The sequence below is a fragment of the Ictalurus furcatus genome, chromosome 22 (genome assembly GCF_023375685.1).
Source record: "Ictalurus furcatus strain D&B chromosome 22, Billie_1.0, whole genome shotgun sequence".
Taxonomy (NCBI): domain Eukaryota; kingdom Metazoa; phylum Chordata; class Actinopteri; order Siluriformes; family Ictaluridae; genus Ictalurus; species Ictalurus furcatus.
Window position 1 is genome coordinate 1,596,328 of NC_071276.1, and position 26,984 is coordinate 1,623,311.

At 40.9% G+C, this 26,984-nt stretch overlaps 1 protein-coding gene across 2 annotated transcripts; it reads left to right on the forward strand.

Annotated features, from left to right (window-relative positions):
* The first annotated feature begins 1,887 nt into the window (after nucleotides 1–1,887).
* Nucleotides 1,888–26,245, forward strand: trpv4 (transient receptor potential cation channel, subfamily V, member 4). Of its 2 annotated transcripts, XM_053610655.1 has the most exons (17): nucleotides 1,888–2,277; nucleotides 8,354–8,452; nucleotides 9,390–9,772; nucleotides 10,959–11,137; nucleotides 14,284–14,436; nucleotides 15,792–15,932; nucleotides 16,966–17,264; nucleotides 17,570–17,749; nucleotides 18,078–18,236; nucleotides 18,322–18,414; nucleotides 18,746–18,819; nucleotides 18,922–19,087; nucleotides 21,070–21,136; nucleotides 21,237–21,544; nucleotides 21,699–21,826; nucleotides 23,262–23,377; nucleotides 26,104–26,245. In XM_053610655.1, the coding sequence occupies exons 2-17, from the start codon at nucleotides 8,444–8,446 to the stop codon at nucleotides 26,208–26,210; spliced, it is 2,562 nt and encodes an 853-aa protein (XP_053466630.1). In that variant the 5' UTR covers nucleotides 1,888–2,277; nucleotides 8,354–8,443; the 3' UTR covers nucleotides 26,211–26,245. The 2 variants fall into 2 exon arrangements, with proteins under 2 accessions (XP_053466630.1, XP_053466631.1); XM_053610656.1 differs by lacking the exon at nucleotides 1,888–2,277 and having other exon boundaries at nucleotides 8,244–8,452.
* Nucleotides 26,246–26,984: the final 739 nt, after the last annotated feature.

Sequence of the window (26,984 nt, forward strand, 5' to 3'; positions counted from 1 at the left end):
ACCGCCCACTCAGTCACATGACCATACGTTCACATTAGCAAGAGACAAACTTGCAGATTCATTATCCAAGTGAATGGTACCGAGGTCATGTGGTATGTTGTTAAGGCTGTTTTTTTTTTTGTTTTTTTTTTTAACAGTACAATTATAACGATTTATGTGCTGGAAAAAAATTGATAAATGCTGAAAGATGATGGAATTTTGTTGAATTTGGGCATGGTTTAATGCTTTTCTTACTCAGAAGTTTGGTTATGTGTTATGTGCTTTCATTTCAACTTCTAAGTCATGTGGTGTTGAGTTAACAGGATTTTAAATCTATTTGGTGTGTGTGTGTGTGTGTGTGAAAGAGAGAGAGAATGATATGATGTTTATGTGAATGAGTTAATAACGATGTGCAATAAAACTACACTTGTGTTTGTAATTCATTCTTCTTGTTCGCTATGTGATATTTCTTTTTAAACATGAGTTAGACCTGATCATCAAATAGCTACTACAATATACTGAGGAGTGTAGCGTATTAGCTTACTAAATATTATGCTCAAACAGAACCTCAGATTTGAGCTGCATATTTAGCATACTATTTAGTATTGTAATATTCACCTTCAGGGAGATGATTGTTCCAACTGCACCACAACAGCTGAACACATGAGGGCGCTGCAGGAAAAATACAATAAAAAAAAATACTTTCATAAAGAAAAACAACAACTGAATTTGAATGAAATTGTAGGATAAATGTCCCACTTATTTAACATGCAAAGTATTTATTCATTGATATACTGGCACTTTATCCTTCAGATGTCACACATGTCCTTTTTAAAAAAAATCTGACCGTGACGTCACAGTGCTGAAAAAAAAACTAAACAAATCCCAGATCACATTTCTCCACTGTAGATCTACTTGCCATGGTATGTCCAGGGACATCACGTAGCAGTGGTTTACCACGATATTAAGCGACCAGAGAGGGTGTGACACCACAGGACACACATAGTGATGAGAATCCTGGTTCTTTGAGTCAGATCATTTGGCTCAGTTCACCAATGAGTCAACTCTTTTGGCTCCTCACAACCAGCCTCAGCATAAAAAAAAAAAAAAAACAGCAAAACATATTTAATTTCTCCAGTTCCTGCATTAATATGATCTTGCTGCCGTGTCTGCGCTCAACAGCACCTGTTTACCCTGATATTCACCTCTCCTATACAGTAATTACTTATCAGTAAAGGATATATCAGAGCTCTTTACATATGTGAGTGCTCGTAAGGGCTTGTTCAACTCAAAGAGTCAACTCAAGGACCTAAATAAAACAAGTGTACTCTGGATAGATAATAAATCACCTCCTAGATGGAGATCTGGAAGATGTGGAATCAGATTGAAAAGGCTGAAGGCATGTTTATATCGCTGTAGGGTCGCTGGAGAATCAAGACCGTTGCAACCATCTGACGTCACTACCCAGAATGCATTGCGACGTAAACTGCAATCGCGGCCTACGAGTGAAACGATTATTTTTTTTTAAACCTGATGTCTAGAGTGTTTTTGTATATCGAATTTATATAGCGGAAGTCAGCGTGAATCTAATAAACCATACAAGTCTTCACAGTCGGGGTTCCCTTTAATACACCCCCCCCCCTTTTTTTTTTTTTTACAGTAATTGTTCATTTACAGTCAACTCAAAGTTACAGCTGATCTGACATTAAATTCTGTTTCATTTTTTAATAATACTGTAGTGTTCAGTACTGTGTACCTTCACTGCAGTAATTACAGTAGTGTTTTATAATGGTGAATTCAGTATATGTTTAAGGTGTGACTGTGATGTTTAGCTGTTAGCAAACCTCATTATGTTGACTGTAGTCTTTAAATAAAAAAGAAAAAGTACGGAGTACTTTGCCCAAACCACATTACATCATAAACCTCTTAAAATTTTTTTTTTTTTTTTTTTTTTTTTTTATGTGTGTGTGTGTGTGTGTGTTTTAACACACTTTAGCACGGCTCTGTCCATGAACGCTGGCGGTTCAGCCGGCTGAGTGAGTGCTGTAGAGACGGTTGTATGTGAGGGGCGGTGAAATGAGCAACCGGAGTAAACACCCAGCGCCTGAGGCTCCTAAAGCACTCACACTTCCAGCCCTGTTCATCACCGCACAGTCAAACACAGCAGCTCTTATCGGATCTCGGATCTACTGGAGCACAGAGACACGCCATTACAGCGGATTTAACGGAATTCCAAGATTTTTCTCTTTCTTTTTCTTTTTTCAAATCAACCGAGCGCGCGCGATTCAATCTCTTCAGGTGAGTCAGAATCCTGTTTCATCAATTTTATTCATTTATCTTTCACTTTCCTCATCTCTGCACAGAAAGGAGTATTAAGAGACATGTTAAGTCTCTCATATATCTCCGAATTAAGTTTACATCAAGACAAGACAGCATTCATTTCAAAACAAACTTATTGTTCACTTACCTGAGGACTGTCGAGTGGCACATCCGGGGATTTTTTCATCCTCGCGCACTTGTATTTTCATCACTGAGATCTGAAGAAACTTGTTTTACTAATTAGATTTTTGTTGTTGTTGTTGTTGTAGTTGTAAGAAGCAAGGTGATGAATAACAACAGAAACTCTCTCTCTCTCTCACACACACACACACACACACACACACACACACACACGTCATACTATCCTTAATCTCAGTAGCCATAAGAAAACTTTTGGTTCGTTTACACACACACACACACACACACACATACATATATATATATATATATATATATATATATATATATACATAAATTACTATTTTAAAATGAAAGGTGCCATTGGGTCAGTCGAATGGTCAAAACTGTCTGATGTTCCTCATGAAAATATAAAAACATGCCCCCGCACACTGCAAGTGTACACCAGGACACACAGTTTGTAAATATACTTCAGTGTAGGTCACGATTTCACGACACACTATTACAGAAAACACACCACTGACACCAAGACTGACTCGTCAAACGTTGTGGCGCGTTTCCCAGACCCTCCAGGATTGATTCGATCGCGGAAATCACACAATCACACAATCACAAAAATGAACCAAATTCAGAGGAGATTGCAATTTTTCTAAATTACCGCAGACTTTCCGCAGATCTGGGCCGAGAGGCGTCATGTGAGGTCGCAACACCCATTCAGTCAAAGCCCGTCTTCGATTCACATAGCCTGAACATGAGTACAGCGAAACGCTCTCATTTACCAACAATCACTGTGAAAGACCGCAAAATCCTGAACAGACTGATTTCCCATATTTCTCTTAGTCAGTGCTTTATCACATGCTCATCAGTTTTGTCTGCTCACAGTCAGGACGGTTGGACATTCTCCACTTCAGGTATTTATTCACGTTCTAGCAGTTTGTCCTGCCCAATAGCTGCTGCTCGCTTTATTCAGTTCAGCTCAATGTAAAGACGGGTATTTATCAGTGAAATGCTCATTTATTTCATTTTAACTCAATCATTTTTGATGCCCTGAGACGGATGGGTGTCCCATTCCGGATGAATTCTCCCACAGCACTCAGTGTTCCTGGGATAGACTCCGAATCAGCCTATGAAATGTGCACACTGGTGTGTTCATGCACTTACACTACTAGACTCACTCTTTATAATATTAGCGTGTTGATTTTAAGTGAAGTGCATTAGCTAGCTACGTGAGTTAGCGTAGATGGAGTAAGATGGCAGTGCAGAGCAGCGTAGAAGCGTCTTTTGTTTCACTTTTGGAAAAGCTTTTCCGTACAGCTGTAAGTAAAAGATGTTAGTGTTTTCATTGCATCGTAATCCCTCATTGTCAATGACCGACAGAGGCTGATCGTCGAGAACAACATACCGGGTAAGAGCTGTTATTTTCACTCACCTAGCATCATCTGTAGACATTTGTCTACACATGATGCATGATTTGTCTACACATTTGTCTAAACCTGGCCAGCGTTTGTGGCTGAATGAACACAAATCCCCACAGCCACGCTCCAAAATCTAGTGGGAAGCCTTCCCAGAAGAGTGGAGGTTATTATAATAGCAAAGGAGGAATGAATCTGGATTGGAACGTTCAACAAGCACATATGGGCGTGAGTCTTCAGATTTATATAGTATTGCCTATTATAGGATATAATACCAAATATAAACCAAATATAAGATTATTAAAAATCTATTTATAGACTTTTTTTTTTTTACTATATAAAAAAAGAATTGTTCTATTGGCAAATAATTTTGTAAGAATTTATTTCTAGAAAGAAGCAAAATTATCTGCTAATAGAAAAAGAAAATCTAACACGTGAAATGATTAAATGAATAAAAACTCATGGGCTTCCCTTTGCGAGCTGCTGATCTAAGGAACATAGCACCAGTTATCTCAGGATGGCAAGAAATGTATCTTTTGTTTTTTTTTCTGCCTTGACTATTGTAAAGCAGATCACATGACTTCCTAAAACTACAACATACAAACTGCAACTTGTGTAAAATATGATGACTATTTTATAAATATAAACACTACAGTGAGGGAGGCACAATGACATGTTTGTAAGTCGTTACTACAGTAGCTGACATGCAAAGTAACGACTGATATGTAAACGAACCCCTGTATCCAGTTCCTGAACGCGTGTGTGTTGTTTATTCTCATCACAACGCTTCTGTGCAGTGGGATGAACCAATCCGAAAACTGGGACTCAAGGTTTTATTCTTCACCAGTGAGGGTTTTACTGGATCACTGGATTTGATGTTGTGGTCATATCCAGCCGTAATTCCCACATGATGACTGGGTGCATAATTATAAAGTGTGTTAGATACGAGAAGTCATAAAACTTCAGAGCAAGGGCTTGCCACAAACCGATCGAGCTGCAATATACTATATTTACTGATCATCATTGAAATTGACTGATTTACTTAATATTCAAAGCACAGGACTGTGGGTTAAGGCTTAACAGCACTCCTGAGATTTGAACCCACAACTTTCCAGTGACTAGTGCAGAACTAAGCACCAGGCTACTAGCAGGTTTAGATTTGTTCTGTTTATTGTTATTTATTCAGTTTGTTCTTTAATTATTCTTGTTCTATTTGTTGACTGTTTTACTTCTTATTTATTTATATTTGTTAATTTATTTATTCAGTTATATAGATTTTTTGTTAAAGTTTATTTCATTATATTTGTTCTGTTGATTTGTTTAGTTCTGTTTGTTCTCTTTGTTTATTTATTCATTCATTCCATTGTTGTTTTTGTTCAAACACTTCTTGTTTTTTTTTTCTTTGGTACTTCTGCTATGCTCTAATTTGTATAAACCTACCAGTAAAAAATTTAAATGTCAGAGCTTTTTTAAAAAAAATAAATAAAAAAATACTATTGTAGGTATACTTACACTTTATTTAACAATGCTATGAATCAGTACAACGGCAGGTGAGCTGTGCCATGAACACAATCACAGTGTGAAAGTCAAGTCTGGGAGTTCATTTGTTTGAGTGAAATGAATATAATGTTCAGTTCTGGAGGAGCTGGCTTTGCTGGTACGTCTTCTTAATGGGCGATGATTTAACCATAAATTTAGCTTGTGAATCACTGCAGGCTCTGAGCTACAGCACTTCCTGTCAGCCGTTGGAGATATAAGTGATGGGCTCACTCAGATTCTCTGGAGCGACACCATGTAGAGTTTTATAGAGCAGCATCACTATTTAGTGCGGTTGTTATTATATAGTGTCTGTTCCTCCTATATCACAGCAATTTGCCAAAGATCACATTTTTTCCCCTTATTAACAAATGTCATGTCATATGTACATCATTTTATCTGTTTATTCTTACATAAAATGTAGTTGAAAGTCAATAAAACAAGTTAGTTCCTGTTCTTGCTGACATTATAGCAGCTATAAACAGTCCTTCCCTCACCAGCCTCTCGAGTTTCTCTTGACGTTAATAAGACAAAAAACAGCTTTCCTGAATTCGCAAATTTGAAAATTCACAGATTTACCTCTGATTGTTACAAAGCACTGACAATGCAGGCTTGACCATATCAACAGTGACATGTTTTCCTTTGTGAAGTTAGTTTGTTTTTTTTTTTTTGTGATTTTGTGGTGTCTTTTTTAAATTTGCAGAAACGTTGTGCCTTTTTGCAGAAAACCACTTGAATTGGTGAAATTGCAATTGCACAAAATAGTTTTTCGCAGTGATGTTTGTTGGTAAATGAGACCTTTTAGCTGTGCTCATGTTCGACACACGTGAAGAGGGCTTTGGCTGATGTGATGCAGTCACATGATGCGTCTCGGCCCAAATCTGCGGTCATTTTGAATAATTGCAAGCTCCTCCAAATATTTCAGCATTTGCATGATTTTGCATTCATTTCTGCGATCGTAAAATCCTGGCGGGACTGAATATTATTCTGGAGTGTCCGCCATACAAGGCCATGTGTAAGGTGTCAGTATAGAAATAACGTATTAGAACGATTACCTGAATAATAAACCTGTGAAAATAAGAATGGTTCTAGTACCGAACCTTGTGGGACGCCACATGTCACTTTAGTTTGAATGGAAAATTTGCAGCGTATGTGTATTTTGATTGGATTTCAGTCAGATATTCCAAGCTTTCGAGCTCGATCTTATGATTTTTTGTCAAATCCAGTCTGAGCGGAGCAGAAACACAGCCCTGGTAGGAGGACAGTAATAGATTGTTTTAACATTGCGGTATCTGTACTACAATGAGGTTTAAATCCTTAATTATTGTCCAATTACCATAGCTCTGTGGATATGATTTAATAATGTTTGGCTTGAGATTTTAAGTCTTGGCTTTAAATAAGTGCACCTCATTCCATGTCAGCTCAGTTGCAAAAAAAAAAAAACAAGCTCATACCTAAATATCAAGGAAGGTAATATTTGTCCCAAGGGCAACAAGTTCAGTTCTCCTGACTGTTGGGAGCATGGGAGGTATAGTAGTGTGTTTGTTTGTATATGGACATGTTAAAAAAAACAGTGCAAAACATTAAGCGTTATTATTATTATTATTATTATTATTGCAATCAAAAGTTATATTAATATTAATAATATACAGTGACTATAACAAGATTTGACCAGATTTATTTACCCTCTACATTGTTTATCAGATGTTTCTAAGAGTTCTTGTTAAACAGGTTTCATCGATATGTGGTGGGAACCGGCTGAAGGCAAGCATGAACATGATTAGCTATGCATCTACAGACAAATGTGGTTCAGAGCAGGTGGTTTGCGAATCATAAAATTTGTAATAACAACCCCAGCTTGTATAAAACCACAAGATTAAAAGTGACAGAGTTTGCTCAATGAAACGGGTATTGTGTTGTCTCTGAGGTCTTTGTGATAGTTTGGGGATCTGGGAAGAGAAAAGGAATGTTGGGATGAGTCATGACCTGCCCAGGAAGTTGGAGCCTCAGAGAAACGAGCTGAAAAACTTCAGTGGAAGAGAAGTTTAGATGATGGAGTAGTTTGTTGTGATTCATAGCTCAAGCTGTAAAAGAAGCATAAACTAGCATTTATGTGATGCAGCACCACTGTGTTAAACACTCTGTAATGGGGAATTTGTGCAGTCACGTGGGCTTTTTTGATTAGACACCAGTCTTGAAAATTTCCTAGCCTTTCAGTGTGATTCACTCATTCATAATGTTCTGATGAGATGGTTTAAAAAAATACTACTACATACAGTACTGTGCAAAAGGCTTGGGCTAACCTATTTCTTCTGTACACATTTAGTTATATATGTTTATTTTATGACTTCTACATTATTGAGTCAGTACAAAAACATCTTAGATTTCCACTAATTTCACAACAAAAAATTTAATGTTACTTCATACAAAAAAAACCTTTTTGTAACATATTACGTAACATACCACTTTTATAACTCTTACTACAGAACAAGCACATTGGATTACTGGATTTTTGATTTCCGTGAGCTGTGAACTGTAATCATCGAGATTAAAACAAAAAAAAGGCTTGAAATATTTCACTTGATGTAAAATGAATCTAGAATATATGAAAGTTCCACTTTTTGAATTAAATTATGGAAAAAAAATGAACTTTTCCACGATATTCAAATTTTTTGAGCTGCACCTGTATAGACCTGTAATCTGAAGCTGCTGTACTGTCAGAGCTTCTGTTGTAGAAAATGAACCAACACTTTCTGACCAGACAGACTGCAGAATTCAGCAGCGCTGTGGCATAAGAGGACACGTGACAGCCGTCAAGGTCTATACGCGCCTGTATATGGAATCAGACTTTGTCTCAGACAAACTGGCCCAAAACGTTTCCTACTTGTTCTGTCCTTTCGTAGTGAACATGGGTTGTGATGTGTTCAGGTGGCTTTTAATTGAATGATGTTTGGTTTCTGTTTTTCCAGCTTAGTCCAGGTCTCTGAGCGAGAGTGGGGGCTCCTCCCTTTAGCAGACCGACTTGAAGAGGAATTTGGCAGTAACGTACTACCTGAGGGATGAGTGAGGTAAGGAATAGTGTGTGTATGTGTGTGGATGTGCTTTCCAGCAGAAACAGGGATCTCTTTTAAAACTACTTCAGAATCCCATCTCTGTGGTCCTGCGTCTTTACCCACGTCTCCTGAGAATTAAATAGTCATGGGCTATGTGGTATTGGCTAAATTTAGGACCCCCACTGCCATTTTTAACATAATGTTTTAACAAACATTCAGATGCATTCCATCATTCTGTGGCCAGATAGGAAGCTCTGAAAAGAATCCATAATATTTTATTCATGTTGAACGTGGGGAAACAAGGAAGCAGGAAACCTGGAGTACAAGGGAAACTGGGTCACAGGAAAATAGGAAAACTGGGAAAAAATGGGAAGTGGAAAACAAAGCAGTAGGAAAACTGGGACACAAGGGAAACTGTAAAACAAGGAAGTAGGGAAACTGGGAAATCAGAAACCTAGAACACCGGTTGGATAGAGAAGTTAGGGACTAGGAGAACTGAAAAACCGGGTGAGCTTACAAAACTGGAAACTTGAGGGAAGTTGGAAAATTCGAGGCCTGTTTCCACTGTGGGGAAGTTCTCATGAACTTCCTGCTTCCTCTTTTTGCAATGTTATTATTCTCTTATCAGAAACTAGAAATTTCCTCTCCTCCTGTACACTATCACTGTTTTACTGATATTTCACCGTACCTTTATCCAACTGCTCTTATCTCTGTTACAGCTCATCATATAAGATTTGTGCCTTAATTATTTATTTGTTATTTATTACAAAGGACCTTGTATTATATGCAAGACATGTATTTGTTTTGGTTTGCCTCGTGAACATTTTTATATTCCTTTGGTGCTAATAGGAAGTAAATAGATGTGTAGAGTTTTATAAATAGGCAACATTATATAAATACAGCATTATATGATTAGGTTTATTTGGTTCTCTTCTTTTATAACCCTTCCTAGGTTTCCTCCACATTATTAAAGCGTGGTCGCCTGGTCAGGGCCGAGACTGACCCGGTTTGCAGCCTTCATACCTCTCCCGGTCAGGATGCTTCAGGAGACAAAGAACCAAACTTCCCTCTCGCCTCAGTGGCCGGCGTCCTGGATATGGAGGATAACAGCCCGCCTCCTGCGACCCAACCAGAAGCCAAGCCAAATCTTCGCAACAAGTTCCATGGAGCCTTCAAGAAGGGCATCGCCCACCCCATGGACCTGCGCGACTCCTCCAACTATGAGGCTTCGGTGACCACAGGGCCTAAACAGGCCCCCATGGACTCACTTTTCGACTATGGAACGTATCACGCTGTCAGTAACCAAAAATGGCGCAGGAAGAAACTTCCTCGAGGGTGAGGAGAAAAAAAGGGGTTAATTAATCATACAACCCCAGTTCAAAAAAGTTGGGACGCTGTGTAAAATGTAAATAAATGTAAAGAAAAACAGAATGCAATGATTTGCAAATCCCACATTATTCACAGCAGAACCTAGAAAACATATCAAATATTTAAACTGAGGAAATGTGGCATTTTAAGGAAAAAATAAGAAACTATGATGGCCGCAACACGTCTCAAAAATGTTGGGAGGCAACAAAAGGCTGCAAAAGGCTGGAAAAGTAAGTGTTAGTAAAAAGAAACTGGAGGTTAATTGGCAACAGGTCAGTTACATGACTGGGTATAAAAAGAGGCAGAGTCTTTCAGAAGTAAAGATGGGCAGAAAAAAACTGCATCTACAATTTATGGAACAAATTCAGAATAATGTTCATCAACGTGTTGCAGAAAGATTGTGGACAGCATTTTAACAAACACGCATAAACACAATACCACAGATTTATGCCTGTGATTTTTAGTTTATAGAGAAATCCAATGCACCTACAATTCTGCACTATAGTACAATAATACAGGCAGAGTGAACAGGGCATTAGGATACCAGAGCATTGTGTGGTGATATCATCTTCATTCTCTGAACCCTCAGAAAAAAATCAGCTGTAATTATTAATTAACTGTGTGAATTGGAGATTTTTTAAATACCTAGGCAGCCTAATCACAGTATGATGCATTCACTCGTGTAGAGGTCGTAGATCTCCGGCAGAAGGGTTGGAGGTACACTTTACAGTTTAAACGAGTAAACCAATGAATACGCGACGTGTTCTGGGTGGCTGAAGCTACACTGCTGTATTCATGCTATAGGTGTGGCCTGTGTGTTGTTGTTTCCTTGCTAGCTCTTGAGGTAATGTTTATACAGTTTGGTTGTGTGATTTTTTCCTCCTCATACACAGGTTTATTGATGACATGAAGCTGCTCAGTTATCGACAAGCATCTATTCAGTACTGTATAATGACTGCTCATGACTTTTTCAGCGTCTACAAGGGTCTAGTTAGAAAACATAAATCTAATTCAGAAACCCTGAAGTGAATCTGAACATGTTTTGTAATTTGTGTTTCCGAAGTTCGCTATCTGAAAATTAGTAGTCACTGGATTACTTACATGGTGTCCACTGAACCGTGTTTTTTCATGACCTCTAACTCTCCCCTCTCAGGAACACGGAGAGCATGGCGCCATGTGAGGAGAACAGCTCAGACCCTCCGAGGGCTCTGAAGCTGTTTAATCGTGCGCTGATTTTCGATGCCGTGTCTCGAGCTGACCCGGGTGCTCTGGATGGTCTGCTGGAGTTCCTGCAGAGCCGCAACAAGAGACTGACGGACGAGGAGTTCAGAGGTGAAGCACAACCTTAATCAGCAGCACAAAGTGACCTGTATGGCCAATGAGTACAAAATAAGCCAATATGGCTTATGAGTTTACAAACTGAGATGATTCGGGGGCGTGGTCAGGGCTGGAACAGGACAGAAACGAGAAGCAGGAAGTGTGGAGAAAGCAGAGAGTACTCAGAAGGCAGGAAGTGTCTAAGTTATGAACATAGGACTCAAACTGTAGACAGTGTGTATGTGGGCTTAAAGCGTACATGGGAAGGCAGAATAATTAATTATACATTTCATTATTATTAATAGCAACACTTTTGGCTTTATGAACTTTTTCGCATGTTTAACAGATGAGACAACACACAGTATTACATCTAGCAGAAAATACCATCCTGTCCTTTTCACTGCCGATTCAGTCTGTAACTTATATCAGGAATAGGAAGTCTGATATCACTGTGTGTGTGTGTGTGTGTGTGTATGTGTCCCATTAAAGCATTGCTTTGAGGCAGGAAAAGTATTGTGGGAACATATCGGAGGGGAGTGATAAGTCACAGCAAACTGTCTCTCTGCTTTCAGTTCTCACACACACACACACACACACACACACACACACACACACACACACACACACACATTCCGGCATTCATCCTGACCTCGAAGAGTAAACAGTGGAAGCTCCTGTCTGACCTTTTAGACCAGATGTTAAGAGGCCCCTCTTAACAATTTAAGCAGAATAAACCGTGCCGCTCTCGCTGCACTCTTCTAAAATGTAACAATGAACAAAAACTATTTTTAGAACGCCTGAACACATTTTTATCTGTTTAAAGTGGAGATCGACCAATATTTTCCCCGATATTTTCGCATTTTTACATAATCGGATATCGGTTTTGTAATATTGGATCCACCGATAAATCCATAAACGCCCATCTTGAGTGTGTTTTGAGAATTGCGTGCAGGACCGCTATTGCAGCATTGTATATGTTTTTTTGTGCTTTATTTGTTTCTTTACCTCATTGAAGCTTTTATTTAAAAAAGAAAAAGAAAAAAAAGACAGTTTAGTAACAGTGCACTTTATTTTTTCAGACCTCTCTATTTATTGGTGTATAAATAAGAGTGTTTTTGTTTTGTATGCAAGGAGGAAGTGAAATTGAGAAAATTGTTATAAATAAAACAGTTTGTTCAGTTCAGTGGTCGTGTTATCAGCGTGTCTAAAACAGAAGTAAAACAGTAAATAAATATCGGTTATGCATATCGGTTATCGGGCGCATAAACATGCAAATAATCGGTAGCTGTTACAATAATCAATATTGGTTGATCTCTAGTTTAGAGATAGTATCAGATTTTCTTCCTGTCGCAGCATCATGCAGTGCCTCACAATTTCATATAAAATCTCAAATTAAACCAAATGCTTGTTCAGAAAACAAATTATGAAGCTCCGTGACTGACCGCTTGTATAAAGGACAGAGAGAAAAGGGGACTCGAATGCAGAACACAGACACAGGGATCCAAGGTACGGGGTTAGAATTGTTTCATAATTCCAAATAAATAGATTACGATTCACAAATAAATGTAGTGAGATTTACCAAAATTAAACAAATTCACAAATGCATTAATGAGATCCACAAATATATGTTAGTAGTTTCACAAAAATAAATTACATTGAGAAATAAATAAAGATAAGATTTGCAATTTTTTTTTTTTTTTTTTTACAAATATGTTTTTATGTCACAAACACAACTCTGCCCTGCATTCATTTGAATTATGAAACACTTCTAACGCCATAGAAACGAGTTTTATTAACGAACGTGAGGGGGTAATGGTGTGTGAGAAAGCTGAGGTGAATAAGAGAGGTCGAGGTTGGGATTCGAACTCAGGAGGGAGGGAGAGTGCAGAGTGTGAGCAGGTTTGAGTGATGTCGAGGGGTGGAAGTGAGCCGAGTGTGAGCAGACAGGCAGCGTGAGCAGTGGACCGGGAACACGAGGAAAACACAGGATAACACAACGAAGGAAAACGTTAAACAGTAGCATAGAAAGTAACCGCGAGTAGAGCCGGAAGCGTACCGCACTGGAAGATGGAACACGACGAGTGGCTGAAGAACCGGGGTTTATATATGCAGCTGATGAGGTGAGTAGATGAGAAGCAGGTGAAGTAAACGACCAGCAGTGGAGCACCACGCCCAGGGACAGACAGACAGACAGACAGACAGGAGGGAAAACACTGGAAACATGAGGAAGGGAAAAACAGTGAAATACACGGGGCTCTGACCCGGACCATGAGGGCTTGGGATTCACACGTAATGATTCAGCACTGTTAAGTTTAAGTTCTAGTCTTTTCCTATGTGCTTCTTTAAACCCAGATTGTATGATTCTCAGCCTGATTGTGCTGTTTCAGACAGAAATCACACATCATAAAATAATTATTTGAAGATCGGTCGTCTAAGGACACACGGTGTAGTGTGCTCACTGGACGCAGGCTCAGTGCCACTGCGACCAAATCCAGAAGATGACAATGATCTGTCAGTGATTCTGTTAAAACATTCGGTGTGAGGGCTGCTCCGACGATTGTTTAAAATACACCAATAGGGGAATGCAAACTCATGAGACAGATAAATACGCTAGTGGTGATAGCAAAATGTAAAAAAAAAAACCCGTCCCATTACATCAAGCTCACTTTTCTGCACGAGCTGATTTCTGGATCATACTGATTGATGTAAACAGAACGTAATCATTTTCTTAAATCGCAGGTCTAAAGTTCAAAGCATCATCATATAATCTGACACGGAGGACGCTCATTTTCACACATTCAGATCGATTGAGATCTTAAAATAATAAATAAAAGTAATCACAGTGTAAAATTGACTTACGTGATTTCACATTGCACATTTTCAGGAAGGATTTGGAAATGTGTATCAGTGTCCTCCAAAGCTCCTGTACGCATAATGATTAAGTTTCATGCTTGCTGTAGAACAACAAATGAACTTACTGTGTGCAGAAACATATAACAATACAGCTGTTAATGCACCAGTGGGATCGGCCTCGTTCTTACAGAATACGTAAAAAAAAAAAAGACAGAATGAAGGTTTAAAAAATAAATCTGACTATTAATATGTACATATCTTGTCGGACTGTTCTCTCTGTGTGTGTGTGTGTGTGTGTGTGTGTATAGAGCCGTCCACAGGGAAAACGTGTCTTCTGAAAGCTCTGCTGAATTTATATGGTGGGAAGAATGACACCATCCCGCTGTTGCTGGACATCGCGGAGCAGACGGGAAACCTGCACGAGTTCGTCAACACACCCTTCAGGGACCTCTACTACCGTGGTAAGGAGAGAGCACACGGAACTGGGGACACAAACTCTGCTAACTTTAGTCTCAAACAGTATGTACAGGGTGTGGTGAGGCCACACCTCCTTCACCGAGACTGACAGCTGCAAAGGCCACGCCTACTTGCTTACATTTCTGACAGTTCAGTAAGCAATAAAACACTCCTGTGTAGTGCGGTTACAGTAAACTAATCAGTGACATGGTGGTGTGATGCAGACTTTTACAAAGCGCCGACACTCTAGACTTCCATAAATGTTAAATAAACGTCTCCTTACAGAAAACTTCACCATATCAACAACTACACGCAGCGTGCTTTAATATAAACCTGTGATTACTGTCAGAGCTGCTGTTATAGGAAATTAATCAACACCTTCTGACCAATCACAATCCAGAATCCAACTGCGTCGTTCAGGGTGAATCCTGGCCATTCTCTCAGAGTTTAAAGGCGCTCACTTATAAATGCCAAGCTGGCATTTTATTCCTTAAATGTGTGTGTGTGTGTGTGTGTGGTAGGTTTGTGAAAGAGCTGTAGTGTTTCCTTTAGTCTCCACCCTGCACTAATCTAAACAACGCACACACCCACACACCCACACATGTCTGTGTATTTCATGGTTTTCCTGTCAGGCCCAAACCCAAGTTTCCCAAGTGACACACCCAGTCTGATGTCACTTCCCTTCCCTTCAGATTCAGGTCCATTCATTTAGTTTTAGAAAGCGTACATCATCACTGAGGAGTGTACATCAGCATATATACTCAAGTCAGTCCATTATTGGTGTGAAGGTGTTGGTTTTCTATAACAGCAGCTCTGACAGTAGTGCAGCTGGGAACCACAGGTTTATATACATGTGCTCGTTCTTATACCTTGTTGTTTCTATAGCAACGGCTCAATTTTCTGACACATGGCAAGGTCTTCAGGACAGATAAGGTTTATAAATGGGCTTAACTTCAAGAGAGGTTTTTAACATGATCATAGCTGTCAGGAAACTTACCCAGAATGCACTGCAAGTCATTTCATGTTTAAAGCAGCGGTTATATAGTGGATAGAGAGAAGAGTTCGCGGTCTGCTTTGCTTCGATCATTCGCTGTCGTTTCCTGTCTTCTGTTCATTAACATGGCAACATACACTAGGCCTACAGTACGTCACATAATACTGAATGTTAGTACTGGAGCATTTTTAAAAAAATGTTTATAAGTATGAATACAAATACAAGTAAATAAGCATGGTATTGGACTGATTCCAGATACCACATGTAGGTATCCATGCATCTCTTGGTCAACTGTAAAGATGCCATTGTCATGTATGTAGTTTGCTGTTAGTTGTTGTTTCTACTTATATTTATCATGTGCCGTAGGTCAGACGGCGCTGCACATCGCCATCGAGCGACGCTGTAAACACTACACTGAGCTGCTGGTGGAGAAAGAAGCTGATGTTCACGCTCAGGCTCGGGGACGCTTCTTTCAGCCCCGAGACGAGGGGGGATATTTTTACTTTGGTGAGTGACACGTTTTGTAAAGCTCCATCGTCGTCTCCGTTTAAATATCGCCGTTGTTTTACGAGGACGTACATGAAGATAAACAGTCAAGTTGATGAACGAGAGGAGTGAAAGTGCCATTAACTTCGCCCGACTCTTGGTGTGATGTGGTCACACCTTTAATTCATGTGTGTGTTATGGTAGTGACCTGTGGTGGAGATAGAGGTCAGTACTTCCCTGTAATTGTTAGGAAATGAGATGAAAGAACACTAAGAGTTTTATCTTTTCATAGCAAAGGTGGCTAATGTGACTCAGAACTATTTTCAGTTATTATATTTGAGCAAAAATAGTGCTTGAATTCAGGGATTCGGGGAAAACGAGGCAAGCCAGTGAACCTGGAGTGTGTAAATGAACTGTGAGGGGTGTTAGAGCAGTAAAATGTGCAGTAACAGGGGAGGTTCTGATTTGCAGACCTTTCATAACTGAGAAAGAATTGTTACAGCATGTTATTAGGTCAGGTATTGGCACGTGAACAGCAGGTTATTTTAAAAACTCCTCCCCTCATGGCAGAAGCACAGTTCAGTCTTTCAGGGGCAGTGTGACTTCATGTCCCGAATAAATCCAGCTCAGGCAGTGAAAGGTACGTCTGTGCTTCTGTGCTAAGAACACCCTGCTGGTAGAAGTGTGTTACTACAGCTGATGTGAGTCACTCCACTGCACACTTCTAAACTCTATTCAACTTCACTAACAAGTACAGAAATGTCAAAATCAGGTCTGGAAAAAAGCTTTAAAGACGAGAGAGGTGGTGGGAAAAACTCCACAGCTTTTGGCTTTTCTATAAAATCACCCACTTGGAGATGTTTTCTCTTTTTTTAGTGGTTCTCTTAAGTTCTTAAACAAGTTCTCTGAAGCAGTATCTTCAAATCTTCATCACCGAGTCTTTGACTGATGTGGTGATTGATGTGGTGTGGCTAACATGGTTTTTTTTTTAAGTCATGAGCCAATTAAATAACTGCAAATGTTTGTTGTGTGTAATGTGTGCTTGATTATGCAGGTGAGCTCCCGCTCTCGCTGGCCACCTGCACTAACCAGCCCGTACTGGTGCACTATCTGATTGAGAACAGCCACAAGAAGGCAGACCTGCGGCGTCAGGACTCGCGCGGCAACACCGCCCTGCATGCGCTCGTGCATGTAGCAGACAACACGCGTGAAAACACACGCTTCGTCACCAAGATGTACGACCTGCTGCTTGTCAACAGTGCCAAACTTTACCCAGAATGCAACCTGGAGCAGCTGCTCAACAACGATGGCATGTCACCACTCATGATGGCCGCCAAACTCGGCAAGATCGGGGTGAGTAAAAAATACAACAGAGCTACATCACAGATTCTGTCGAACATATTGCTAAATAAATAATCCTTGATACAGATATGGACGAAATTAAATAAATAAATAAATAAATAAATAAATAAAGTATTGCTGATTCACTCATAGATGCAAAGTTAATATAATTTTTAGATTTTGTATAGTAGTATAGTGAATGATGTATAGTAGATGTTTTATAGTAGTATAACAGAAGATTTATAGTACTATAGTAGATTATTTGTAGTAGTGTAGTAAACGGTTTATAGTAGATGACTGATTTTCCTCTCTTGCAGGTTTTCCAGCACATCATCCGGAGAGAAATCAAAGATGACGAGGTGCGTCACCTGTGCAGGAAGTTTAAGGACTGGGCGTATGGACCGGTTTACTCGTCTCTATACGACCTGTCCTACCTTGACACATGCGGCGAAGACGTCTCTGTGCTGGAGATCCTCGTCTATAACAGCAGGATTGAGGTAACTGAAAAGATATGGAGATTCAAATGAGAAAATCGAAAGTTAAATGAACAGAAATCCAGTTTGATGTTTAGTTTAGTTTTTACATCACATTTATAAAGACAGTAGAGAGCTGAGACTTGAGAGTCAGAGGCAGCTGGAGGTTTTTGCAAAGCCTCTTTATTGGGACACTTTCAATATTTATAGTCATGATTCATAACTAAGCACAAGCAGACAAGTTCATCATCCACAAATCTAGGGTTCAGAAGAATTAGGGGACGACTTGGGGGGGTAAAACAAAAAAAATAGCATTTATACTCATGTACATGTAATGATATTGCTCGTGCAGAACCGTTATGAGATGTTGGCTGTGGCGCCAATTAACGAGCTGCTGGGGGCAAAATGGAAAAAATTTGCCGCCGTGACTTTTTACATCAGCGTGGTGTCGTACCTCATCACCATGATCGTCTTCACACTCGTCGCCTACTATCGTCCTTCAGGAAGCAAGGTGAGCGCCATAAACACAAACATACTACATGTTCATAAATGTGTGTGTGTGCGCGAGCGTGTTAAAACTTAAAATCCCTCCTCAGCCTCCGTATCCATACGTAACGACGGGAGACAAATTGCGTCTGGCAGGAGAACTCCTCACCCTCAGCTCTGGATTGTTTTTCTTCATAAGTAATGTGAGTCTCTCTCTCTCTCTCTCTCTCTCTCTCTCACACACACACACACACACACGGCTTGGAGTGTTTGTTGGTTTCAAAAAGGAAACCCATCCTCCCATGATGATAAAGTTCCACTATAATCTACACATAAAAGTGTGTAGTTTAAAAAAAAAAATGAATTAGATTTTTGAGCTTGTTAGCAATATTAGCCTTGAAGTTCCAGTACAAAACCTGAGAAGTAAACATTAGAAACTAAACATGTCCTGACCGATCAACCGATTTTGAATCCTGTAGTGTTTTAAATGGCTCAGTGTTTGTACTGCTACTGAAATTTCTTCCTCTCTCTAAGACAAAGGACCTGTTTCTGAAGAAATGTCCGGCAGTGAGTTCGTTATTTATGGATGGATCATTTCAACTCCTCTAGTAAGATACAAACAGACACACGCACACGATAGTACTATAGAAGTATGTATACACTCTATATACATATACACATACATATGCATACGATGTACGTGTGTGCAGCTTTATGTACTCTGTGCTGGTGTTGGTGACGGCGGCTCTGTACCTGGCCGGGGTGGAGGCCTACGTGACGGTGATGGTGTGTGCGCTGGTGTTAGGATGGCTGAACACACTTTATTTCACTAGAGGCTTCAAACTCACTGGCACGTACAGCATCATGATCCAGAAGGTAGGCACAGGCGTGTGCTTTAAATGTAAAATATTTAACATAATACATTTAATAGAAATACTATTAGATAATTGAATGATTTAGGAAGATAGTTAGTTTATTTAGAAATGTGCTTATTTAAATTCCATAATGAAATTCTTTATCTTGATTTTAATATTAAATGATCACATATCATTAATATATGCCGAGGGCTAGTACAATGTTTCTGTAACAAAGGGCTCCCAGACCAAATGAACAAGAACAAGGCAGGATCAGAATTCCAGATAATCAGAAAAACCAACGAAGACAAAAGGGCTTGGCAAAGACAAAAACTAGGCACGGCAATGCCATGCACAAGATATCCATCCAAAATAAACATGGCTCAGGACTCGCATGAATTTCACATGAACTGTAAGGCTTCACAAAAATGGACAAGTTCATGTGCTTTTTAAATAATCCAAACAGGAAATGAGCAGAGAAACGAAGCAACAGCTCCAAAATCAGGTGAGAGTGCCTGCTAGTGGTCTGGAGGAGAAATATCCAGGTTGAATATTAAAGTTTCATTGGAAAATATAGTGTATTTTTAAATAAATCATTTCTCAGTATTACTAACATTAGGCATACAGACAACAAAAGGTGCTACAAGCCCATTGTGATTGTTAGGATTTTTCTTTCTTTCTTCTTCTTGTTATTTTTCTGCCTTAAAACGAATCATGCAGATCAAACCGTACGTCATAAAGACATGAAACCTGGCCAGTAGAACATGGGTACTCCCTGTTTAGGCAAGCAAGATGGGCCCAATGGTGAACCCCGAGTCCATCCAACCACCCATTTTCCATACCGCTTATCCTACACAGGATCATGGAGAAGCCTGAAGCCTATCCCAGGGAACTCTAGGGCAAAAGATGGGGGACACCCTAAACGGGATGCTAGTCCATAACAGGGCACAATCATGCACCCATTCACACACTACGGACAGTTTGGGAATGCCAATCAGCCTACAACGCATGTCTTTGGACGGGGAGAGAAAACCTTGAAGCATGGGGAGAACATGCAAACTCCGTCCACACAGGGTGGAGGCAGGATTCGAACCTAAGCTTGGGTTCTCCCAAACAAAAAAGCATCAAAAAGATTTAGCTCTGCTCACTTAGATTTTTTTGCAAATTTGCATAATATGCAAAACCTACTTTTACAAACTAGTTCTAGGATTTTTGGCCCATCTACATAATTCTCAATTAAATTCTAATTAGGCAGAATTTAATTTACTCAAACTGCTGTGACTCATGAGTGCTCGAATGCATTCACATGAAAAGTTTGGGGTGTGGTCAATGGAAGGGTCAAGGTCAGATATCTGTTTTTCAGGAGCCATAAACCTGATTGAATATGCGAAAACTATTTTTTGCCAGTCCTGGGCTTTTTTGCCAGTTGATAAGCATGTTCATGTATGGTCCCTTTGTTGTTCTGTGTATCCTGGCAAGAACTAGCCACTGGGGGTGCTATTTGTGAGCAGTGTTTTGACCCTGCAGATTGCTGCTATATTTAGGGGGTCAAGCACTAAAGGTGTTTAGGCACCTTATTGTTATTCTATCTTTCTTATAATTTTTCTTCTTCTGGTTAGGGTGTCTATGAACACCCTAGAACCGTCTGGTAAAAAGTTGTGAAATTTGGCACACTGATTGGGGAGGGTCTAAGGAACATTCGGACCATATTTGGGCCAAGTGCTACCAACGCTCAAGCACCAACATCGGGTCAAATTTGGGCCTAATTAGGAAGCATGTTTACCTGGAAGCCTTAAAATTATTTTAATGTTAATATCTTATCATCCACTCTCAAAATTGTATGAATGTAAAAATCAATGATCAAATGATCAAACAAAGCATTTATTGAAGGGGAAAGAAAATGTAATTATTTGCTTGGTTAATTAAAATAAAAAACGAGTGAAAATATGTTGAGTATTATTTATGATTGTTGTGGTCACTTGCTGTTTTATTGTTGGTGTGTAGATTCTGTTTAAAGATCTGTTCCGCTTCCTGCTGGTGTACCTTCTCTTCATGATTGGCTATGCCTCAGGTAAGGACAAAAGATATACATCTATATTTAAGTAATAGATTAGTTATTTCCACAAGGTACACAAAACCGCAATTTTTCACCTTTCTCTCCTCTGTATTAGCTCTGGTGTCTCTGCTCAATCCGTGTCCCCCCAACAGCACGTACACCAGGTGGAACATCACAACAAAGTCATACTGCCGAGACACGGTAGCTTTCAGCACCTTTCTGCTGGAACTGTTCAAGTTGACCATCGGCTTGGGAAACCTGGAAGAAATGCTCCAGGGGATGCAGTACCCTGAAGTCTGCCTCATTCTCGCAGTCACCTACATCGTCCTCTCCTTTGTGCTCCTGCTAAACATGCTGATCGCACTGATGGGACAGACTGTCACCAAGGTGAACAAACAGAGCAAGAAGATCTGGAAGCTGCAGGTAAACGTCGAGTTACACAAAAAGGGTATAGGAGAATCTGGAAACATTAACAATAAGAGTTGTTACTCTTATTGGTTACTTTTAGTTATTTTACTGATGAATATTTTCATTGATAAATTAACTGTCAGACATGGTTTCTCTATGTGATCTTCAGTGGGCTACAACTATCCTGGACATTGAGCGCTCTTTACCTGTGTGCCTGCGCAAAAAGTTCCGTGTAGGAGAAATGGTGACCGTGGGGAAGACCTGGGATGGGATGCCTGATAAACGCTGGTGCTTCAGGTATAATCAAATAATAATAATTACTACTGATCAGTTACAGCCCATACGAACCAGTATGACCAAATAAACACTTCAGTAAAAGGTTTGTTGACAGAGACAAACTTAACTCCTACCTCCAAAAGGAATCTCCCCTTATATAGAGTGAGACTGGGAACATCGAGTTTGAATAGGCGGTCTACAATTGTAGAGGCAGTTACAAGAAGCTGTAGCTGCAAGGCTGTCAGTGCCTGTTATGCCGGTAACCCTAGGGCACGCTGGTGGCCACCAGCGGTGAGGGAAACCAACAAGAAAGAAGCCTTTCTGAGAAAGCTCGGGCATGATAGAAGTTCGGAAAGGCCATACCCAGAGAGCAAGGTGACATTGATTCAATGTTGAAATTCCATCAGAATCATCATCTTGGTTGAGGTTGAATATTCAATGGTAAATAATACTGAATCAATGTTGATAGTTCGTTGCTTTTCAGTGTTGAAAAGACAAACAGTGAATTGATGTTGATGTTTGGTCAGCTTCTTTTCCCCACTGGTGGGGCTTAGATTTAATGTCAATCCATCTAATTGTTTTAAGTCACTTTGTTATCCAGTTTATCATAATCTGTACAGAAGTTGTATTTTAACAAATACAACTTTAACAAATTTTTAACAATTTTAACAAAAACTGATTTTATGTCCATCTTGATGTATTTTTCATGGTTGAAGTAACATTATTTCAGGTTGCAAACCTGATAAAATCAATGTTCAATCATTTTCGACATTGTCAATGATAGTTTGTTTGATGCATTAACATTGATTCAATGTTGATTCAGTGTTGGTCTGCTATCTGGGTATCTATAAGTTTTCTTGGGAACATCTGGGGATACCCCAGGAGGGGCTGAAATCTGTGGCTGGGGACCTGAATTTTCTGACCTTTTCAGCCTGTTTCTACCACAACTCCCAGGAAAAGTGGAAGAAAAATAAAAGAAAAATGAATTACGAAGAAACAACACTGGTCAATACTGACAAGTTAGTTAAACAACTAGCACAGGTTTGACCAAAAACAATGATCCATTCTGACCAGTCAGGTAAACTATCAGTACAAGCAGGATAAAATAACACTGCTCAATACTGATTGACCAGTTAACAGCCAAAAACCAGGTATGTGGTGTGATGTATGTAATGAATGCAAGATTTAATTAATTAACGTTTGTTAGCTCCGTGTGACCCAAAAATGACTGAATGTCCTCATAAATATCAGTTAAGTTAGTTATCTTCACCTGGTCCTCACAAATTAATCATATTTTTACATGCTTCCTGACATGCTGGGGTATGCGAAGAAAATAATTTCACTGTGCTGTAATGTATATGTGATCAATAAAGACTCATTATTATCATTATAAACTGTAGCTTTAGCTCATAAAAGATCGAAAATCCAAAGTGTGTTTACTTATAATTTCCTCTAGAGTGGATGAGGTGAAGTGGTCAGACTGGAACCACAATCTGGGAATCATTAATGAGGATCCCGGACAGAAAGAACAAAATGAACAAGTACACACCACCACGAAACGACTTCGACGAGGTGGGTTTTACACACACACAAATTCTAAACATTTTATTTATTTATTTTTGCAAAACAAGGTATATACGTGGATTCAGTTCCGCTGCTCCTCTTACATCCCTATTAATTGGAGGGCTCATGCAAAGCAGCCTGAGAGCACACCTTTTCAGCCAGACCAAGAAACAGTACAAACACATGGCCAGTCCACTCCACAATGCCCAGCCATGTAAAAACATATGTGCTACCACATCTACTGAGAAAAGCTCATAACCTGGGTGAACTCCAGGTCCAATATTGGTGGATTACCACGATCACAGACATCCAGAAGTTTGTAAAGAATTGTGTGCTGTTACGCCACGGCCAGCAGACGGCACTGGCTCGGCTCCTGAGGAGTCACGTGACATTGTTTTTGTTCGCTGGCTTCCGGATTGAGCATTTTGTATTAAGTGACTTTAATTTGCCCCAGGTGTCCATGCCCTGAGTTAATCATGTTCTTTATTTAAATGCCTGGGTGACTGAGCACTTCGCTCAGTATTATATCGTGTCTTTAGTTGATCCTGGTTAGTACTATTTGGATCAGTAGTCTCGTTTGTTTTCCATGCCTCGAATGTTCTCGTTTCCCGGTGAAGACCGCGTTTGCTTTAATCGTGAGTTTTGCGTCTAATAAAGACTCTGACCTGCACCTGCATCCGCCTCCAGTCTACGGTTCGTAACAGAATACTGAGCCCACAATGCGGAAGCAGCAGGTAGCCATGAGCGCCGCCAAAGAGGCCAGGATTTGGGCGCTTTACCGTTTGTCCCTGGAGATGAGCAAACAGCTAGAAGAGGAAATTGCTCAGTGCAAAGCAGAGCAATGCGCCGCGTCGTCCCTCGCGCCATTTACCCCGTCCCCGCCGCCAAAGAGCGACGCCGTGCAACGCAGCCAGCATGATGATCTGAGCATCTGGGGCTTCCCACGGCAGGGGAACTGTACAGCGCCACGCAGCCAGCAAAGTGACCTGAGCATCTGGGGCTTCCCACTGCAGGGGAGGTACACCATGCTGCACAGTCCAGAGGTGAAGGCTGGCCCAGAAATTTTTTTGGGGGGCGGGCAACGAGGACAGCAGAGCTCCAGCCTGAGGCCTACAGGGAGGTCTCAGCTGTGGAGCTCCCACCTGAGGTCAACATGGCGACCTCAGAGCGACAGCTTGAGGCGGCTGAGGAAGCCGTCCCGCTGCCCTGCCTGACCGAGGAGGCCGTCCTGCTGTCCAGCCCAGCTGAGGAGGCCATCCCGCTGCCCTGCACAGCTGAGGAAGCCATCCTGCTGTCCAGCCCAGCCAAAGAGGTCGTCATGCTTCCCTCCACAGCCGAGGAAGCTGTCCTGCTGTCTAGTCCAGCCAAGGAGGTCGTCATGCTGCCCTGCACAGCCGAGGAAGCTGTCCTGCTGTCCAGCCCAACAGAGGAGGCCGTCCCGCTGCCCTGCACGGCCGAGGAAGCTGTCCTGCTGCCCTGCCCGGCCGAGGAGGCCGCCCAGCCCTCCAGTCCCGCTGGGGACGCCGCCCAGTATTCCAGTGCCATCGGGGGCGGCGCCCGGCATTTCAGTTCCATAGCCGCCGGGGGCGGCGCCCTGCATTCCAGAGCTGCCGAGGGCGGCGCGCTGCGTTCCAGTGCCGTCGGGGGCAGCGCCCAGCGCTTCTGTTCCAGAGCCGCCGGGGGCGGTGCCCTGTGTTCCACTTCCAGTGCCGCCGGGGGCGGTGCTCCGACTTTCAACCACAGTGGGGGTGTTGCTCCGCCCCTCTGCTGCCCGACGGAGGCTGCCTCGCTTTCCGTGGCAGCGAGAGACAGCTTGCACAGGGGCCCGGGACCCCCGTTGGAGGGGGGTTCTTGGTGCTCCGGGAGGAGCACCCTTTGGAGGGGGGTTCTGTTACACCACGGCCAGCAGAGGGCGTTGGCTCGGCTCCTGACGAGTCACGTGACATTGTTTTTGTTCGCTCGCTTCCGGATTGAGCATTTTGTATTAAGTGACTTTAATTTGCCCCAGGTGTCCATGCGATGAGGTAATCATGTTCTTTATTTAAATGCCTGGGTGACTGAGCACTTCACTCAGTATTATATTGTGCCTTTAGTTGATCCTGGTTAGTACTGTTTGGATCAGTAGTCTCGTTTGTTTTCCATGCCTCGAATGTTCTCATTTCCCGGTGAAGACCGCATTTGCTTTAATCGTGAGTTTTGTGTCTAATAAAGACTGTGACCTGTACCTGCATCCGCCTCCAGTCTACGTTTCATAACGTGCAGGAAGACAAATGCGCTAACCGGTGCTTGCCGATAACTAGCTTACATACTACAGTATTACTGTAGAACAAAACACTTAATTGTACGATCACCAAGTTATAGCTAGTTATGATTCACCAAAAATTTCTCGTCATTTGTCTGGACTATGAAATTAAAACAGAAATTTCTCCAGAGTAATAATTTATCTATATTATATTGAAAATGTTTTCAAATCTACTATTGAATCCATAACACTATGAACCAGGTACAAAAAGCTCCAAAACACCATTTTAGGAACCCATCAGGCACCTGCGAGAGCTCACTCTAAACATGGAAGACATTTAAACCTTCATGACACTTTTTACCTTCTACTGGAGCGTCTGGGTTCCGTGAGCAGAAATAAATGAACCAGTGATCTTTCAGCCGTCAAACAATTTTTCTGAAAATACACACAGTATTAAACCCTAATGTTATGTCTGTCTATGTGGGTCTTACAGATCGCTGGTCCTCGGTGGTTCCCCGTGTAGTGGAGCAGAGTCGAGACTCCAGATCCAGAGACCATGTGGTGGAGATGATGCCCCTGAAGCACAGAAACTCAAACTAGACCTGGACTGAACCACAGAACTGCGATGAAATTTGAAATGTTATTTCAATCACTGTGGAACACCTACATCCACTTCTATCTCCATACACACAGGAGTGAACATCTAAAGCTGCTGTAGTCATGATGCCGCAACAATACGGTCAGAAGCATTCATGGCCACACAGAGACAGAACCGGACTGAAACAGGACCAGACCAGGACAGGACTGTATCATGGAAACACAACAGGAAGGACAGAATTCACAATGATCAATAAATAAACACAGAACATGGGCTTAAACAAAGACAATACAGTAACAGATGGATTGGGAACAGAACAGATCTAGATCGGACCAAAACAGGAACAGAAGACTGGAATCAGATGGGAACTAGATCATGATCAGAACAGGAGCAGGTCCAAATCCACTCCAATGACTGTACAGGACAGGAAGTCCAAGTCAGCTGAAGTAACTTCATATAGACAATCTTTTTTTTATCATTCTTTTTCTTTAATGTATAATTACGTGATTAAGTGATGTTATTTTTTGGCGTTCTTTCTCAGGGATGTGTCTGGAGACAATCTGGATGTTGTTTGGTGATCATAAAAAAGGATAAAGACATCGTTAATATGCATTAATGAAAAGCCAAAGGCAACGGTGATACAAAATTAGTATTAGCAAATTTTTCTTGCGTTTGCTGCTTTTGAAGAAAGAGAATGTTTTCATGACGTACTGGGTTAAGTCCAGATTTATTTATGGTGAAGTATTAATCAGCTTTAAAAAACCTCTGCCAATATT